Below are 17402 nucleotides of genomic sequence, written 5' to 3' on the forward strand. Positions count from 1 at the left end.
TTTTTATTACTTAATTTAAATTCTTATTAATACTACCTACTTGGCCCCAGGCTCTCTGTAAGAGGTATGAACTTTGTAAGTAAATAAAAATGCACCACATTGATTTATTAACATAACTCTATTAAAAATAAACATTTTAACAACAGGCATATTATAATATGTACAGGACACCAAAACTATCTACATTCATACAGTGCCTTCTAACGAAGGTTGAATCATAATCTGTCACTCTAGGAATATCCAGCTGACAAAACTATATGTATCTCGCTTACTCGTTAGAGATTGTAGCTATCGTGAAAGAGACGAAATACTCTATGTATAAGTTTGAATTGTATGGATATAAGTTGAGCTATTTGGTCAGTTAGAATCACGTTCCAAGAATACTTCAATATTTGTGTAATGATAGACTAAGTAGGTATATTTCTGCACCGAATTACAATGTTTACATACATCATAATCGGTTCCTACCTAGAAATATATACTATAAATTATCTAACTAAAATGAATGCCCAAGAAAATATAAAACTAAATTGCTCATTTCATTTATACAGGTTACAAGAAGAACTAAAGATAACAATAATCAAACTATCTACATTGAAAAGTAATCATAAAATGAAGAAATGAGTTTTTTAAACCTAGAGTGACATTATAAATGCGTTACTGGTGTAAGCATGTTCAGAATTAATTAATTATTTAAAACACACAATTATGGACATTATAATAATCACTGGCACAGTTGAAAAAAATGGTTATGCTCTAACCGAGAATGGAGAAATTGGCACTTAAAACGTAATGAACTGATTAAAGATAATATTTAAATAATGTAACGGTACATTTTCCCTGAGTGCTCTGGCTAGTTTTTATCCCGGAATTCCCACGGGAAACCGTTCAAAGGTACTCATTTCATAATCATTTGTTCACCTCAATGTATAGTGTATACATATAATTAAGTAAGTATACTTTGTTATTATAATGTCCACAATAATTAAGTTTTCCAAAATGTGCTTATACTTTAGGCAGCAAGTATACAATTAACAAAACCATTCATTCTAGTTTTGTGATACAAAAATTGATAGGAATCATAATGTGTTCATCGTATTCGTTATCGCAACTTTGGTGTAAAACTATTTATGGGAAAAGAAATATTGAATATCTGTCTCACATCCTTACTAAGGATTATAGTTAGATAGAAGGGTTCTATTATATTCTTTTATCGTCATAACATTGCAAAACTTAATGTTAATTTCATTTAGCCTTGTGATTATTGAAAAGCTGGTTGGAACTAACATCACTTTAACCGGTAGTTAACTTCTCAATAAGCTCGAGGCGTAGTTAACATTCGCCCCAAACGTTGGAACGGAATCGAAACACAAATATCCTAAACATACGTCAATCTCTCACACAAACAACTAAAGTTTTTAATATCTGCGACTGTATTGAAGCGAATTCGAGCGGCGGCGGGCGGCGGCGTAAGTTATTTTGTATAGATTTCTGAGTTCTTTAAATTAAATCAGATAGCGATAGCGTAGCACCATCAACACTATGTTTATGTAGAAAATAAATGAACAGCATACATTCAATGTATTAACTGTAACTGGTAGGAGGTCCTGCCACGTTGGAAAACGTTGTTTTTGTACGCTATTTGTTAAACTTACAATCCATAAACATTTACAAAAACCTACACCCAAAACCAGCCAACCAAATCACTCCACCCACGCGCCACATCGAATCCGCTTCAAAACCAGCCAATCACCATCGAGCACAAGCACACTAGCGCCGCCCCTAACCAATGATGAGGCCGCATCCGAACTTGAACTGCTGTTTGGCCTGATTGGCCATGCCGGACAGTGCGAACGTGAAGGGCAGAGGCTGGAGCTTCTTCTCGAGTACCGCGCCGATGTTCCAGTTGGAGTCTACCATGCCTGGGGGAGAGTATTGGTTGTTAGTTAGTTATGCCCAAAGTTTGTGTAGATGTATGATTTGTATCTTAAATGCTAACCAAATATACTACTTTCATCCTAATCTTATACTCAAAATTTTGACAACAAGCCATCATGTTAGGTACTCTTCCACAAAAACAACGCCGAACAGATTTCGATGAAATTAGGAACGCAGGAAGCTAGCAAACCGGATTAATACATAGGCTACGTTTTATCATGGTAAAGATAAAGATAAAATACTCTTTATTGCACACAAACAAAAACAGTTTCACAAACATAGAAAAGAAAATAAATAGTACAATCGGCGGCCTTATTACTAAAAGTAATCTTTTCCAGACAACCACATTAAAAGGATTTTTTTCTTGGTATTCCCACAGAAAAACGGTGTAACGGGTATACGTACAGTGTACGGTGGCCTGCGCCTAAAAGTATACAGGCGGAGTTCTTAAAATAGTGATCCCTGATGATGAAGGGACCAGCTACATCTGTTATAAATCCGGGGACGTGTTGTGTGTGATGTGTGTAACAGTGGTGTTTATTTGGATGTGCTTGAGCAGTATGTGAGCTTGAGATAGCTATTTTAAAAACTCCGCCTGTATACTTTTAGGCGCAGGCCACCGTACACAAAGCTGCGTTGCGACGCTGCGACTGTTAGGACAGTTGTCAGACCCTCTAGTACAGGTTTTGCTATTTATGAAAACTAAAAAAGTTTACGTTTTCTCCTGTCATCTGCATACAATTATCTGTCAAAAGTTTCATGATAGTTTCCATTAGAGGCGCCACTTAGTATGCGAGAAAACGTAAACTTTTATAGTTTTCGGCAAACTATCAAACCTGTACAGACTTACAGGCAAATGCTTGATTACTGTCACAGGTTTTTGCGATGCGACGTCACAACGCAGTTTAGTGTACAAGCCCATATTGTTTATCGTAGAACTCATAGTCTTTTAAGGGCCCGTACAGGGTGACGTGCCGCGCCAATTTTGGGTTTTCAATGCTCTTCACACAGCACACGCAGTGACACGCACACATGTAAGTTTGCACAGTGGGTCGATAAACTTTTACTCGCCAACTTTATTGACAATTATGTTCAAGTACATTTTGGGTGATTTTAGGGTAAGTAAGTATAATTCTTACTTACACTGGTAGGCACCAGGAAAGAGTAGAAATTAATAGGGGTGCCACTTTACTCTATACTCGGAACCCGATTAGCTTTCTCAAACAAATGTGGTATTTACTTGTAGAAAGGTAACTAAAAGTATTAAAGTGTAGATAATAAGTTTCGGGCATCCTCCAGCCAACTGAACCCCGACGACAAAGCAAAGTAAATACATAGTGTCGCAAAAGGGCTATACTAAACCAAAAGGGGATGACTCAAGGGGTAATTCTGAACAACTTTTGTTCTACGAGATTTGCAAATTCGCGAAAAGAAAAATTCGTTTTCCATGGTAAAAAGTCACATGTCCAACAAAGTTTCTATGAAAAAGGTTTTTTTTTGTTAATTTCCAAAACTCGTAGAGCAAAAGTTCAGAATGACCCCCTGTCTTACTCCTTTTTACCCGACTGCCGAAGGAGGAGGGTAATGTTTTTTGATTGTATGTATGTATATATGAATGTTTGTCTGTTTCTTTGTTCCCTCCTGTAGCCTAAACGGCTTGATAGATTTTGATGTATGAGGTATTGTTAGAAGCGTATTGATTAGTGGTGGGAAAAACGGCTACATTTTGATAACACGCTACAGACGCTATGTTAAACATTTATCGCAGGTTATTTAATCCGCTACGTTATAACGATATTGAAGAGCAAAAAAAATGATGAAAAAACAATGAACTTTCCTTCATACTTTACAGGCTTAGGACTGTCTATAATGGCACATCACTGTTTCCATAATGGCACATCACTGTTTCTCTTCATTTTTATGAATTATTGTCAAACGTTCTTTAATTGCAAAAACTATTTACACAAAACACTTTAAAACCACAAAGTAATATCCTTTCATCCACGTACGAAAACACACGTAAAGTAAAGATAGGTAAATTGTCCAGTCAAAGTTCAATCACACACAATCACAAAACATTTAAAATACGAAATTGTCCTCAGAACCAAATTGTCCGTTAGAAAGTACCTATTTACACTTACACAAACACTATTTATTTACAATTTTACACTAAACCTAAATAAACACTATACCTATTTTAATACGTTACTATTTAAACTATTTATTATTATGTATATTTAGAAATATTTATTTACAGCACGCAAATGCAACAAAACAAACAACGCGATCGTAATTTACAACGTTGCGCGAGGGACAATTAGCATAGCGGCCACCCGTGGCCGTTGCCAAATCGCTACTGCGGAGCTAATTTCAGCAGATAGCGGAGCGCTATTGCGTAGTGAAGCTTGCAGCTTCGCAGCGTCTCGCTCTCTCACACGCGAGTCGCGCGACGTTGCACCGTTGAGAGAGCGAGACGCTACAAAGCAAGTGAATATCGCCTGCGCGGTTATCGCGCGCCACGTCTTGCGGCCTCGCGGCTCCGCTTTTTCTAGCACTGCTAGAAAAAGCAGACTAGTAGACTAGCAGTAGCATCGTGGCAACGGCCGCGGGCAGACGCTGTCCAATTTTGCGAGCTAAGATCGCGAGGGCGCGTCGCGTTATAATTATAGCAGCATTTGCGCGTTCATAAAGCGAATGCTATTCGTTGCGAGCAAATCACTTGCTATGTTTTTTAGCTATATGTTATATTAACCTCCACTAGTATTGATGGCGCGATGGCTATAGGCTATGTGACGTTCCATTAAAATGTACATAGCGCCCTCTTGAGGACATAACGTGATGATCGAAAAAATAATAATTCAACTTTGCCGTGTAAGGTATCAAATGAAAGGACTTGATTTTCACATTACAAAAATATGCATATTGAAGGTATTTAAATAACAACACCAAAATTATTGAAATAAAAAATGATCATGAACTACCTACCGACGTAAAATTTCATAAAATAAAAACAACTAAAAAGTTACAAATAAAAAAATACAATTATAAAAAACTAAAAACCTGACTGTACGCTAAAAACATGAAAACGAGTCCCAATGTTAATGGAAAGTATCGCAGGCGGGGACCAACTTGACCGCCACTCAAGGCCGTTTTCTAAGTAACATTCAGCTAAATGGTGAACCCTCTGCTGGTTATAATGGTATAATTTGTTTATATACCGCTTTTTCAATACCTGTAAGTACATTTTTTGGCAGCATAATATTTTTACTTAATTTTAGGGTTTCTAACGTCAAAAGAAAAAAAGCAACCGTTATAGGATCTGTTTGTTGTCCGTCTGTCTGACTGACTGTCTGTCACCGCCCTTTTTCTCAGAAACGGGTAAAGATATCAAGCTTATATTTCGCATAGATGGGGAGTACCCCAAAAAAAATATTATGGTACTCCCTGTCCCACACAAGTAAATTGGGGCTTATATTTTTTCCAGTTATTTTGATGTGTATCCTTTTTTTTTCTTTGTTGTTTTGTGTGTTTCTTTTCTTTAAATCTGTATTTTTTTTGTTGTTGCTGTCTATGTGTCGAAAAAATGTATCTTTATCTTCAAATCACGCCATCTATCGTTTGTTTTTTTTGTGGCTACTGTCTATAGAAGAAATTCCGTCATTGACAATTTTACGTTACGAATTTATTTTTATTTATTTTATTTTTATTTTTATATTTTCGTGGAGAATCAACAGCATTTTGTTAATAAATAATTATTACTTATGAACACATAACAACTTGATGCCATTAACAGAATGAACTTAGTAAACCCAGTAAACCTAACACATCCAGAGGAAAAACAAAATCTCTTTCTCTCTCTCTGAAAAACATACTTAATAGCCCAAACTCGATGCTTTTAGCTATTAACATCTTTGAAATAAAATTGAGCCACCACCGTGTTACTGCCCTCATCAGATCCTCACGAGACCATACCTCAACCAGCACCAAGAGACTGTATTTTTGATCCCTAACCTAATGTTCGTGCGTATTGTCATCACTTAGATCCATTCGCTATATTCCTGCTCCTCATCAGACCTTTACGAGACTGTAATATCACGAGAATATTGCACACTATCTAATTTAATTTAATGTATTGAATATACTGGAAGAATTATGCTTCCTCAATTTCAAATCAAATTATGTTGGTGTCATAAAAGTTGAAAAAGTGCAATGACAACCAATGTGCAGTGATTTTGTATCTGTACACGATAAGATCGCGAGCTGTCAATGCTGCCTAAACCGACGTGACCCTTCTTTGGAGGCCAGCGGCCAACTGAGTCAAACGTCACTTGTGTTTATGATTTTATAACACAGAAAGCCGCCATAGATATTTGTATGAAGATTTGAGGGAAAAAAATTGCTCAAGTTTGGGATTAATTTACACAAAATAAGTGTGTGTTTATTAAAAAACAAGGTATTTAGCGCCTAGTCCAAGCCTTTAACTTTATAATATGATAAAAATCATATGAAAATTCTTTATAATTACGACACAGTTGTTACAATACGGGAGTGTGATTGACTGGTTTTTCTTGATATTCTGAAATTAATTTACAGTTATCCATAATCATTTACTTAAATTCGAATGATTCAGCACCTAGCTAGACTCTTCAATTACCTGTGTGATTTTTTTCAAGGCTGTAGAGCATCATTTACTACATAATTCTATGACAATGCCAACCCTCGATTCCCTATTGCAGACCCTTAAGGCAAATCTTGCAACAGCCAGTAGTACGTACCTCTGAACACGAGGTCAGCTTTAGGCAGCTCGACCTGGTACCCCACCGAGCCCACCGACTCCATCCCGCGCAGAGACGTCTCCAGCTCCGCCACCACCTGAATGGTGTTTACAGTTATACAGGGTGTTCAAAATAATAAAGCCTATAACTTTTGCTCTACGACTCGACGAAAATTCGATTTGTCATAAATGAACTTCCACCTTAGGAGCTCATACTTTGTAATACTTCATTGATTATAATCTAAAATATAAAAGTATTTGTAGGAGGCAACTTCGTCTTCGTTTCTATCCCCCCACACCACTCCATTGTCTTTAATGCTTTTAGAAGCTAACTTTGGTGTAATAAGATTTAAATTGCACTCAATTATTAAAGGAAAATGGTCAGACCACAAAGTATCATATTTGACAAACACATTGGACACAGAACTAACAACCGATTGTGTTATGATACTGTGATCTAACCACCTTCGTGTACCGTGAGCCTCACTAATAAAGGTGTAAGTGTCAGAGGATATTCCCAGTTTATCAACATCGATACAAGACCAATTTTGTTCTTGACAAAAATCAGATAGCTCGTTAAAAAATAATTCAAGCGGATGAGCATTAAAATCACCCAATAAAAACACTGATTCGATACCATATTCGTCAACAATAGCACTTACAGTCCCAAGGCAGTCCGTGAATTCGGGTAAATTATCCTTAGAATCTGTTGGCATGTAGATACTCATTACTATCACAGGTCGATCACTCGTTATTATTTTTATGGCACACACACGAACATTATTGCAATTTAAAACCGACACATTTTGAAAGACACTAGTTCTCCATAACAGAGCCACTCCTCCGAACGGTCTTCCCTGCAATATTCCACTTGAAGTGTCCACAGCAGATGTCCCCGTACAACCAAACTCTTTGTTAATTGTACTTAAGTATGGTATATCCGTAGGCAGTAACCATGTCTCTTGTAGTGCTATGAGATCACACGAATTGCACAGTTCTCTTATGCCGTCTATCGAACGTTTCACACTTTTACAGTTGAAACTGGCAAACCTGTAAAGACGACTATCCATTATTTTGTCTCTCGGTTTCGTTTACAGAAAAAATTCCGTTCGCTGTTTTATGATCAAAGTTAACGAAGCGCCTGAAGATTATACCTTGCGGCCAAAACGTTTCATCCAAATATACAGGCACGTTCCTGTTCAACACAAACATCTTGTACGCTATGTGGTCATTTTGTTTCTTTGAGTTTATTTTGTGTAGTGATACCGTTTCCTGGGTCCTCGAGTAAATGTACTCAATAATGTCCGTTTCGGAAGTTTCTTTGTGTACATTTGTAATGAAGAAGGGTACTTTTCTTTCCGCGGCCTTAAATTTACACGCATGATCCTTTGCTATGCCTGATTTTCCAGTAAAGCGGTATTTCGAAGTGTTTTTGCGTTTCGTTACTTTTACCCACCCTGTGTTGCCGTCATTAGGTATACGTGGTGAGCAGTTATTTTCATGCGCAAGTGTCATCCGTTCCACAATATTAGACGAATAAGATCCGGTTGGACCGGCCTCCGGTGACGTCATGTTTGCGGCAGTGGCGGCGACGACGACGGTTGCTATCGGGGCACGCTCTGAGACATCGCGCCCGCTCGGGCCGCCCGCGCCCGGTGCACAGACGTGACCGCTACCCGCAACAGCTGATATTGGCGAATGGGCTAGCGCATCGTAGTTGTTTTGCGTAGGTACCGCAGGCGTTAACAATTCAATATCTCTATACTGTTGTGTAGATTCTTGCACACATTTCGGAGACTGTGGGCTTGTAGGTAAATTCATAGAATCATTTTGACTACACAAGCCCATGGGTCCGCTATCCAATGTCCAGGTACCTCGCTTTTTATTTACATTATTATTAAACACTGAACATTGAGGCAATGATTCATGTTTGAAATCATGAAATTCCATTTGTAGATCCTTAAGCTGAGTTGTTGTAGCGTAAGTACATTTAATCTCTTTAATATCTGTTTGCACTTTCAGAAGATCTTTAAGTAATTTAGTACAGTCCAAGTGATCAAACGTAATCGGAGGCAGCCTGTCTAAATCTCGAGCCACAAACACAGGTATCGTATCGGGCTCTGCTGATCTAAACAAACTGACCATATCCACCAAATCTCTCGCTTCTCTTCCTTTGTTTTTTCGTAGAATTTTTCTTCGATCTGTTGGAACCGAGTCAAATAATAATGCTTTTGACTTCTTGATCTCATCACCAGTAAATGCGGATGAGCATAGGCGTACAAGCGTTTCATCATCAATCACCGACACTTTATTTTGCATATAAGACAGCAGTTCGTCTATAACTATATTACACGCACTGCACTTTACAATTTTCGTCATTATAACGACACGAAATAATTTATCGCCGTAGAAAGGATCGTACGCTGTCACCCGGGTAGATGCGCGCGCGCGACTCAACTTTACTTTATAAATAGTTATCAGATTTATTCCCACCTGCAGTTGTTCGCTGGCGCGCGCCCAGTAGCACAGGTGCAGACCGGCTGCTCCGAGCGTCGCCGACACCTCCGACCCTGGGGAGACAGAAAACAGGTTAAAACTTTACTAACTATGAGAACCTTGCTTACCAGATATAAGGCAATCAAACGACATAGGACTTATAGTATAATGTAGAGTATTTTTTGTGTGTGTGTTGTGTGTGTAATATGATGTTAAATATATTCTTCTAGTCATGGTTAAGGTTTCTGCTCACCTTCGTGAGGCCGTGAAATCCTGTCATACTGAACAAAGTCAAAAAGTCAAAGTCAAAATTTTTTATTCATCGTACAAATATAAAATTTTCTGATGAACGTCAATTTTTACAAATTACTCTCCGTTCGGATAAGGGGGGGCTCTTTCTGTCTAAGGAGAAGAACGGAGGCAAGAAACTCCTGAGCCATCTTTTCAAAAAAAGACTTAAAACTAGTTGGTATACAATACATATAAGCTTAATAATTATTATTATAATAATATGAGCAGAGCTAACTACTTATCACAGCCATGCATTAACGTCCTCTAAGTAATCATCAATTTTATAATAAGCTTTTTTACTGAGTTTCTCTTTAATGTAACACTTAAACTTATTCTCTGGCATTTGAGCAACTTCTGTTGGAAGCTTATTATAAAATCTAATACAGTACCCTAAAAACGATTTATTAACTTTCGCCAGACGCATCGCTGGAAAAGCCAGCTTATGCTTGTTCCTAGTATTAATGTCATGATTACTGCCAATTGTATCATAAGTTGAAATATTCTTTCGTACATACATTAAATTGGAAAAAATGAACTGACATGGAACTGTAAGGATGTTAATTTCTTTAAATAGTTCTCTCAATGAATCCCTGGAACCAAGTTTGTATATAGAGCGGATGGCTCTTTTCTGTAATACAAATATGGGTTCCGCTCATCTGGCATAATCTTTATTCACCAAAACTCATTTCGCATAACTCGTATGGTCTAAACTTTTTTGGCCGAACCATCACTTTGCCAAGACTTATGTGGCATAAGGCTCGTTTCGTCTAAAATTCTTTAGGCACAATCTTTAAACACCTAAGTTTCGTTTGCTCAAATTTATGTTCGTCTATACCTATGTATAATCTTGTTTCTCCTAATGTTATCTTAATAAATAATATATTAAGTATGTAGTAAATGTACAAATTGTGGTATTTTTCTCCTACATCCCGAAAATCACGATATTGTATGATCAAAAAATCGAAAGTTAACGACCAATATAATTATTACAAACGCCATGAGATCGAAACCTAAAAATAGGTGCGACGACGAGCAAAGCGAGGAGGAGCGTGTTAGGTGCACATGTTCATCAAAACCAAAGCGGAGCGCAGCGAAGCGGAGCGAAGCGTTTTCCAAACAGCGGAAACAATACAGGGCACCAGTTTGCGCTATGTAGGGAGACGCTCCGTCAAAGTTAAAGCCAAACGAATATTATTACTTTGTATAAACCTATGCCATAGCATTATTAGGCTATTTAAGATTTGGCCATACCATTAGTAGGCTAAACAATGTTATGCGAAATAACTTTTTACTAAACGAGATTTATGCCATACGATTTTCGGCGTAACGAGACTTTGACCAAACGTTACTATGCAATACGAGATTAGGCAAAAAAATCTTATGCCAAAAAAGGTAGAACCTACAAATATAGTTTCAATATCGGCGGCTCTACCCCAAAGCAAAATGCCATACGACAATAAGCTGTGGAAATAACTAAAGTAAACTAATCTGGCGGTTTCAACGTCGGTCAGTTGTCTAATTTTCCGTACAGCAAAAGCTGCCGAGCTCAACCTTCCAGCCAATTTGGCAATGTGAGGTCCCCACTGTAACTTTGAATCTATAGTCATACCAAGAAAGACAGTATCATTAACTAGGTCCAATTTATTCCCATCTAGAATAATGTTAGTATCGCATTGTCTAACATTCGGCAGTGTAAATTTAATACATTTCGTTTTCTTAGAATTCAATAAAAGATTATTTACGGTAAACCAATCGTGTATGTCAGATAGAATAGAATTAATTTCATAAAAATTATTTTCACTTCTTTTAACTTTAAAAAGCAAAGAAGTATCGTCAGCAAATAAAACTATATTAGTCAATTTTTCAACCATAAAAGGCAAGTCATTAATATAAATCAGGAATAAAAATGGTCCTAGAATAGATCCTTGAGGGACGCCTATCTTTACATGAGCCCCCTGTGATTTAGTATTGTTAATATCAACCCTTTGTTGCCTCTTGTCTAAATATGAAGCTATCAAATCTAAAGCCTTTCCTCCTATTCCATAGTATCTCAGTTTCGAAATTAAAGTCTGATGGTCTACACAATCAAACGCCTTCGACAGATCACAGAAGACTCCAATAGCATCGTGATGGTCTTCCCAGGCGTCAAATATGTGCTTAATTAACGCAGTACCGGCATCGGTTGTTGATTTTCCTTTTGTAAAACCATACTGCTGGCTATGAAACAATCGAGCTTCATTGAAATGCAAAAGCATCTGATTGAGTATGACCCTCTCAAATATTTTACTCAAAACTGGAAGAACCGAGACAGGCCTAAAATTTGCAGGGTCCTCCATATCCCCACTCTTGAACAGAGGTATAATTTTACTCAATTTCATAAGATCTGGGAACACACCTTCAGCGATACATTTATTAAAAATGTTAGCCAAAATTGGGGCGATTTTATTAATAATAGAAAGAACAAATTTAACTGACATTCCCCACAAGTCTTCAGTTTTCTTCATATTTAAGGACTTAAATGTTTTTATAATAGTTAATGTATTAATATATCTGAATTTAAATTCCTTATCGGTTGAAGGTGCGTTCTCCTTCATCAGGGTTTTAGCTAATGTAGCTGAAGAATCTAGGTTGCAAGTAGTCTCTAAAGGAATGTTCGTAAAAAACTCTTCAAAGACTCTCGCCACCTCGTCATTTGATGTTATTATGTCATTGCCTACCTTTAAAGATAAATTAGTCTCGCGTGTTCGATTCTTCCCCGTTTCGTTATTAATAATATTCCAAATGGCCTTAGATTTGTTAGCCGAGTCTTTAATCTTGTTATTAATAAAAATTGTCTTCGCACAGTGACAGACACATTTGTACATTTTGCTATATTTCTTCACATAAGATTGAAAGTCAGGGCGGAGTATGAATGTTTTCATCTCATACAGATCATATAATGTCGCCCTGCTTTTGCGAATACCATCTGTAGCCCAGTCACAAAATTTAATTTTATTGTCTATCAAAACTTCCTTCGTTTCAAAATTACTCTCAAACTCATCAGCTATTATCTTAAATAAGTTAGTATACATCTCATTAGAATTGCAATCTACTTTAACCTTCGGAAGTTTTTCGTCTAGTTTCTTCAAGTAATTGTCAATTTTCTTTGTAGTAATCGGTCTGCATCTCACCTTAGTTTTATTTGTCTTGTCAGTGTTTACTAAGGTAATGGTCTGCCCACTGTGGTCCGACCTCAGACAATTTATCACACTACTGTCTTTAAACTCACAGTTACAGAATATGTTATCTAGACAAGTGGCCGACGTGGATGTAATTCTAGTTGGTTCCAGAAAGACATTAAAAAGATTAAATGATTTAAAAAGTAACAGTAATTTCGACCTATTAGGAGAGTCACCTAATAGGTCAACATTAAAGTCACCACACACTATTACTTCCTTTTTACTATTGGAAGCTAACCTTAGAACATCCTCCATGACAGTCTCAAAGGTAATGAAATCGGTTCTACCTTTTTTGGCATAAGATTTTTTTGCCTAATCTCGTATTGCATAGTAACGTTTGGTCAAAGTCTCGTTACGCCGAAAATCGTACGGCATAAATCTCGTTTAGTAAAAAGTTATTTCGCATAACATTGTTTAGCCTAATAATGGTATGGCCAAATCTTGAATAGCCTAATAATGCTATGGCATAGGTTTATACAAAGTAATAATATTCGTTTGGCTTTATCTTTGACGGAGCGTCTCCCTACATAGCGCAAACTGGTGCATTGTATTGTTTCCGCTGTTTGGAAAACGCTCCGCTCCGCTTCGCTGCGCTCCACTTTAGTTTTGATGACATGTGCACCTAACACGCTCCTCCTCGCTTTGCTCGTCGTCGCACCTATTTTTAGGTTTCGATCTCATGGGGTTTTTAATAATTATATTGGTCGTTAACTTTCGATTTTTTGATCATACAATATCGTGATTTTCGGGATGTAGGAGAAAAATACCACAATTTGTACATTTACTACATACTTAATGTATTATTTTATTAAGATAACATTAGGAGAAACAAGATTATACATAGGTATAGACGAACATCAATTTGAGCAAACGAAACTTAGGTGTTTAAAGATTGTGCCTAAAGAGTTTTAGACGAAACGAGCCTTATGCCACATAAGTCTTGGCAAAGTGATGGTTCGGCCAAAAAAGTTTAGACCATACGAGTTATGCGAAATGAGTTTTGGTCAATAAAGATTATGCCAGATGAGCGGAACCCAATGAAATCACCAGTAGGTGGCCTGTAGGTACATACTATTATATACTTGTTTAGCTCTGCACATGAAATTTCTATATGGTGTTTAACAGAAAGAGCAACTATGTCCTTTCGTTCTTTACATTTACAATTTTCTTTAAGAAATATAAGTGACCCGCCATGCTCGTTGCACTTTCTGTTAAAACAGCTTATAAGTTTGTAATTTTTCAATTGGAACATCATTTTATTTTCGTCTAACCAATGTTCTGTGATACATAAACAATCAATGTTAAATTTTTCCGAAAATAGTTCTATTTCTAACAATTTAGAAGAAAGACTCTGAATATTCTGATGTACCACTTTAAATTCATTCTTAAATGTCTTGTTCTTTCATAGTTTTGAGCCGAGAGAGCAGTGAACTGAATCAATCTTTATATCAACGCTATGATGCTCTCCCGTTGTCTGAGAATCTAATTTAAATCTACTGTACTATTACTATTATCAGTATTACTACTGACGGTGTCAATAGGGACACAAGTTTTCTTCGTTATAATGCTTATAACTGAGTTAATAAGATGAGCTACTTCTGTAGCTAGACGTCGTTTCTGATTTGAGGACAAAAATAAACTGTCCCAAGTCAACTTAAAATTATCTACGTACAAATTAGTATCAAAGAAATTGATACAATCAGATTTACAACATGCATTGTACATTGTTTTATTTAGGCTACATGTCATATAATTGCATTTGTCAGTGAATTCTTTAGCAATAAGGAATCTTAAGTGCAATTAAACCACGTCCATTAGGGTGAAGGAAAACATTGTGAAAAAACCTGCACAGATCCTAACAGAATTGTACTCATTCAATAACATTTCCCTCCTCCTTCGGCAGTCGGGTAAAAACGGTTCGCTATCACGTGAGTGCAAATTTACAGGGAAAAGCGGGTGACTTGTTTGATAGTCACCTCTGACTAGCCCTGCGTAGATTACAGTCGTGAGCATTATGTGTATATATAATGTATTATGTACTCACCGGGCATAGTATACCGCATGGCGGCGGAGGCGATGGCCACCTCGCCGCCCTGCACGCGCGCGCCCGCCTGGTACACCAGCTCCGCGCCCAGCGCCAGCCGCGGGGTCACCGACTGTGGAGAAAGGGATGGGAAATTAGAATGATAAGGCAGGTGGGCAGAGATATTTTGTTGGCATGCTATGGTCAAATAAGTTGTCGAATGGAAAACTCTAACAGGCAAACATAGCTAGGTAACATTATGATTATTACCAGAACCTCGACAGAGTTACTAGCAAGTAGTCAAATCTTCACACTATAAGAATGATTCTAAAAGTGAAAGTTTGCAAAGAGGCATGATTGTAACACTCATTCACGAGAAAACGGCTAGAGCAACTTTAATGAAATTTGATATGAAGGAAGTCAGGGTGACTGGATTTTAATGTAGCCTGTTAGATAACACATAGGCTACATTAAAATTTCCCAGAACCCCACAAGAAAACCTTTTCGAAGGAAAGATCGCAGGCAACTATTCGTTCACAATAATTCAAGTATGTACCTGCAAGTAGTGTCCCACCAGCACAGACGAGGAGTCGCTGAGGTCCGGCTTGCCGAGTGCAAGGGCCAGCGTGTAGTCCGGGCCCTTGTACTCTGCTGTACCTTGTGTGGCCGTCAGCTTGCATTCTTGCACCTGTAAGCAAAAAGGAAGGAGGTTAGAGTAACAATTTCAATATTATGGGTATTGCAAAAGATATCCTGCTCACAAGGGTATACTGTACAAATGTGTAAAAGGAAGGAAAAAATAAATTTTGAAAATTAAGAGGAGGCAACCATAGAGAAAATTTTATCACTTCAATAAAATTGTGACAAAATATCCTTCCACCCTAAGGTTGTCTTGAAAAAATCGCTTTAAGCGATAAGACCGCCATTTTTGTACATATTTGTTAGTATTTAAGTTTTTGTAAGTTTCTTTTATGTGTACAAATAAAGAATATTCTATCTATCTATCTATCTAAAAATTGTAAATAGGCAAACTAAAAGTATTGAGTGTCATTAAAACAGCAACATTGGTAATATATTATGCATAAACCAATACCATACCTGTGCAGCGAGCTTGACCCTGACTTCAGGAGTGAGCTGGTGGATGAGGTTGAAGTTGACATTTCCCGAAGGATCCACCTCCCCGAGGACCACGGGGAAGGCTTCCGTCGGTGACAGCTGCTTGGTGCCAATGTACGTGGCTCCGAGCTTGTAGCCCGTCTGTTGTGAGCTCATGGTCCATGTGTGACTCATCTGGAATGGATAGTTGGGTATATTGAGTCAATAAGCTCAGCCACGTAAAAGCTTATCAGTGAAGATACATGTTTTCATGTGCTAATTATTTGTGTAACATGCTGTTAGCTTTGCTTATAAAATAAGATTGTTTCTTGGTAAACTCTATGGCACAGTTAGTTAGCTATGCTGACATCAGTGGGTCCCAAGTTTGATTCCTGTGCCAGGCAAATATTTGTTTAAAAATAGATATGGGTTCTTAGTTTTTAGAAGAACATAAACATAGAAATAGGCTTGGCAGTTTCCACCCTACGGCAATCAATACTCATGTAATGCACCACTTTTCATTGATTATTATTTTACTTATATTATAAACAATAGTGTGGTGTAATTTTTATTGGAAATTTGCAAACAGTCTTAAACTGTGCCATATACTATATTATACTAGAAAACTTTAAGTACTCCCATCTTACCTGGAAATGATTGGATATGCCATTGTTGACCATTAGTTTGCCACCCTCAAAATTTACTGGCATAACCTCTGAAAAATAATAATGAAATTTGATAAATAACAACTTATTTTAAAAATTAACATAATTTATTTTATGCAAACAAGAAAGCATTAATAATACAATTTAGGATGATGTGATGTCATATTTTATTATCTTATCAATAAGTAAATAGTGGACACAAAAATTGGTTTGCGTAAAGGGCACATAGGGCCCTTACATTTTATTTATAGTACTAAGTAAAAGGGTTCGCATGAGGTTATCACCAGGTAATATTTGATACATTTGCACCATCCTACACATAAAAGATTTATATATTACATCACAAGATAACCAAACTTTTTGGTCAATGGTAGTTCTGTTTACTATCACTTTCTGACTGAATACAAACATAAACTTGTCAGACAAGACTCTAATAAGAGTTTTCATGATTAACCATGCACGTTTTCATAATAGAAGTCCCTCACAAACTTACCTTTGGTCTTTTTGTGCAATTCATCTAACGTTCCCGGGTTATTACGTTTGTTTGCATTTTCTAGGTTTGTTATATCCGTGGGACTCAATGCAGAGTTAGACACTCGGTATCTGCTTGCTATACCACCCATTTTGTTGAGGAATTATTTATACTTTTCCTAATTTCAACAGAAATCGATGAACATGTGCAATGAAACACAAATCTGTGGAATAAAAGACAATCGGAGTTTCGATGACAGCCAGTCACACCAACTTCAGCACATAAAAACTAAATAACGTTACTTTATTCGTTATGTGCTACAACACTAATAGAATATAATTTTTTGTAGCCTGGCAACATCCATTTATGTACGTTCGAAAACAAATATTTTGCAGTCAAAATAAAACTAAACATGGCTGTAATAAAAATA

The 17402-nt window shown here is 37.1% G+C and overlaps 1 protein-coding gene across 1 annotated transcript; it reads right to left on the reverse strand.

Moving 5' to 3' along the window:
- Positions 1-99: 99 nt before the first annotated feature.
- LOC105386241 (mitochondrial import receptor subunit TOM40 homolog 1) lies at positions 100-17225 on the reverse strand. The gene is made up of 8 exons (XM_048630892.1): positions 16994-17225; positions 16483-16550; positions 15839-16030; positions 15297-15428; positions 14762-14873; positions 9206-9282; positions 6714-6810; positions 100-1922 (listed from the first exon to the last, which is right to left on the reverse strand). The coding sequence occupies exons 1-8, from the start codon at positions 17121-17123 to the stop codon at positions 1783-1785; spliced, it is 948 nt and encodes a 315-aa protein (XP_048486849.1). The 5' UTR covers positions 17124-17225; the 3' UTR covers positions 100-1782.
- Positions 17226-17402: the final 177 nt, after the last annotated feature.

The sequence above is a fragment of the Plutella xylostella genome, chromosome 27 (assembly GCF_932276165.1).
Source record: "Plutella xylostella chromosome 27, ilPluXylo3.1, whole genome shotgun sequence".
Lineage (NCBI taxonomy): Eukaryota > Metazoa > Arthropoda > Insecta > Lepidoptera > Plutellidae > Plutella > Plutella xylostella.